The 2458-nt window shown below is 31.1% G+C and overlaps 1 protein-coding gene across 1 annotated transcript in view; it reads left to right on the top strand.

Annotated features, from left to right (window-relative positions):
• The window catches only part of LOC111677279 (tachykinin-like peptides receptor 86C), a 13042-nt gene that overhangs the window by 1517 nt on the left and 9067 nt on the right, over positions 1-2458 (top strand). Inside the window, exons 2-3 of the mRNA XM_046947943.1 lie at positions 921-1184; positions 1467-1601. Coding sequence (XP_046803899.1) covers positions 921-1184; positions 1467-1601 — 399 coding nt within the window. The remainder of the gene's footprint in view (positions 1-920; positions 1185-1466; positions 1602-2458) is intronic.

Raw genomic sequence — 2458 nt, forward strand, 5'->3', positions numbered from 1 at the left:
GACAGACAGACAGATAGACAGACAGATAGACAGACAGATAGGCAGACAGATAGACAGATAGACAGACAGACAGACAGACAGACAGACAGACAGACAGATAGATAGACAGACAGACAGACAGACAGACAGATAGATAGACAGACAGATAGATAGACAGATAGACAGACAGATAGACAGATAGACAGATAGACAGATAGACAGACAGACAGACAGACAGACAGACAGACAGACAGATAGACAGACAGTAAGAAAATATATCAATAAGACAGTAAGACAGAATGACAAAAAGACAAAAATACAGAAAGACAGACAGTCATACAAACAGACAGACAGATAGACAGTTTATTTAACTATGCTATAAGGACTCGAAATATAGATATATGTATACTTCAAAGATTCAGAAATTTTGTTATAGACATTACAAACGGATTGACAAACTTATATACGCAAATCCTTCTAACTAACGTCCCAGTAGTTCGACAATGAAAAATATAGTGACCCCCTCTAATTTGTCTTTTGTCACGGATGTACTTTTTGTAAACCAGGGTTAATATCATTGTCCCTTTTGTAAACGAGAGTGTAGACACTAAATAAAGCAATCACAAACTTTTTGTATGTCTCTTTGTAATCTATGCTGTAACGATAGCCTTCCTCGTAAGTCAAGCACCAGAACAATCTGTGATTAGGGGTAACCGTAAGTGGCATGTTAAATAGGTAGTTCAGGACAGTGCGACCGAACTGTTGGGATATAGCAACAAAGAATTATATAGGACAAGTAAATTATAACATGCAGTTCATTAAATTTCTACATTTATCTGGCAGGAAAAAGCAAATAAATGACAAACAGACAATATTTCTTTTAACCAAAGTTTCTTCCTTTTTTTTATTTCTTTTTTATTTTTCTGCAAGTAAACTTAAAGTTTCTCACAAAATTCTTCATTAATTTTAAATTTTATTATATTTTTTGTAGGTCATCGCAGTATGCGCACAGCAACAAATTATTTTCTACTAAATCTGAGTATCGCCGACTTGCTAATGTCTTCATTAAATTGCATGTTCAATTTTATATTCATGCTGAATTCGGACTGGCCATTTGGTACGATTTATTGTACCATTAATAATTTTATGGCAAATGTAACGGTATCAACATCCGTTTTCACCTTAGTAGCCATATCGTTTGATAGGTGAGTAAATTAACACTCGCGCCTTATGACGCTCAAATCAGCAATCAGCAGTCCAGTACGCACACATTTAAAAAGAAAAGTGGAAACGGATGTGCTGGGCATTTGTTGGAATGATTAACACACATTTATTATTTTCGCTCATTTTTTTACTTTCATTTTTCATTTCGTTCTTTTCTGTAATTTGTTGATTATATTTATGTAGTTATTTAAATAAATTTATGTATTTTGGTGTTAATTTAATTCATATAAATTATTTAATAATGTTCTTATATTTTATCGCAGATACATAGCCATCGTTCATCCTTTGAAACGTAGAACATCGAGGAGAAAGGTTCGCATCATTTTGGCCTTAATATGGTTGTTCAGTTGTATTTTATCGGCGCCATGTCTGCTCTATTCAAATACCATGACAAAAAGGTAATATTAGCTTTAAAGTGGTATTATTAAAATTGAATTTGTTATTTGTTTTATACTTTTTATTACGTATTTCCAAGGAAAGAAAACCATACAGAAAAAATGATAATTCTTTGGCGAAAGAACAATAATCTAATTTTTATTATTTATACTGAGGAATATACATATATTTAATACGAAGTAATAATTTATATCTTTATACAATTTTACAATGATTGCTACTGTTTTATTGGCGTTAAAAATGTACATCTGTTCATTTAAATCCTATATATTTTTATAAAAAAACATAAAAGTATAATATTTATTAGGGTTATGTACATATATAATAAATTTTACATATGAACTTAAAACAAAGGTTTAATGTTGAAGCTTGAAATTTATATGATTTTATCTATAAAAAAAAATACAAAGAAAACTTTAACACCCAAAAAGCTTAAATAGTCTGTCAATTTTAAACCCTACAAAAAATATTCGAAAAAGAGTGAAGATATTTACTGACGAATAAAAACGTAATTTCTATATCGACTCCATAAAGTATATAGGTAAATATAGATCATTATAGATATCGGGGTCAATTTAACCATGTCCGTTAGTCGCCTAACTGTATATCTGTCTGTTCGACTGTATTTTGAATTCAAGTACATTATATAGTACATACTATAGACTGTTCTATAGTCCATACTATAGACTGTTCTATAGTCCAGACTATAGATTGTTCTATAGTCCAGACTGTAGATTGTTCTATAGTCCATACTATAGACTGTTCTATAGTCCAGACTATAGACTGTTCTATAGTCCAGACTATAGACTGTTCTATAGTCCAGACTATAGACTGTTCTATAGCCCAGACTATAGACTGT

Source organism: Lucilia cuprina, chromosome 4 (genome assembly GCF_022045245.1).
Source record: "Lucilia cuprina isolate Lc7/37 chromosome 4, ASM2204524v1, whole genome shotgun sequence".
Lineage (NCBI taxonomy): Eukaryota > Metazoa > Arthropoda > Insecta > Diptera > Calliphoridae > Lucilia > Lucilia cuprina.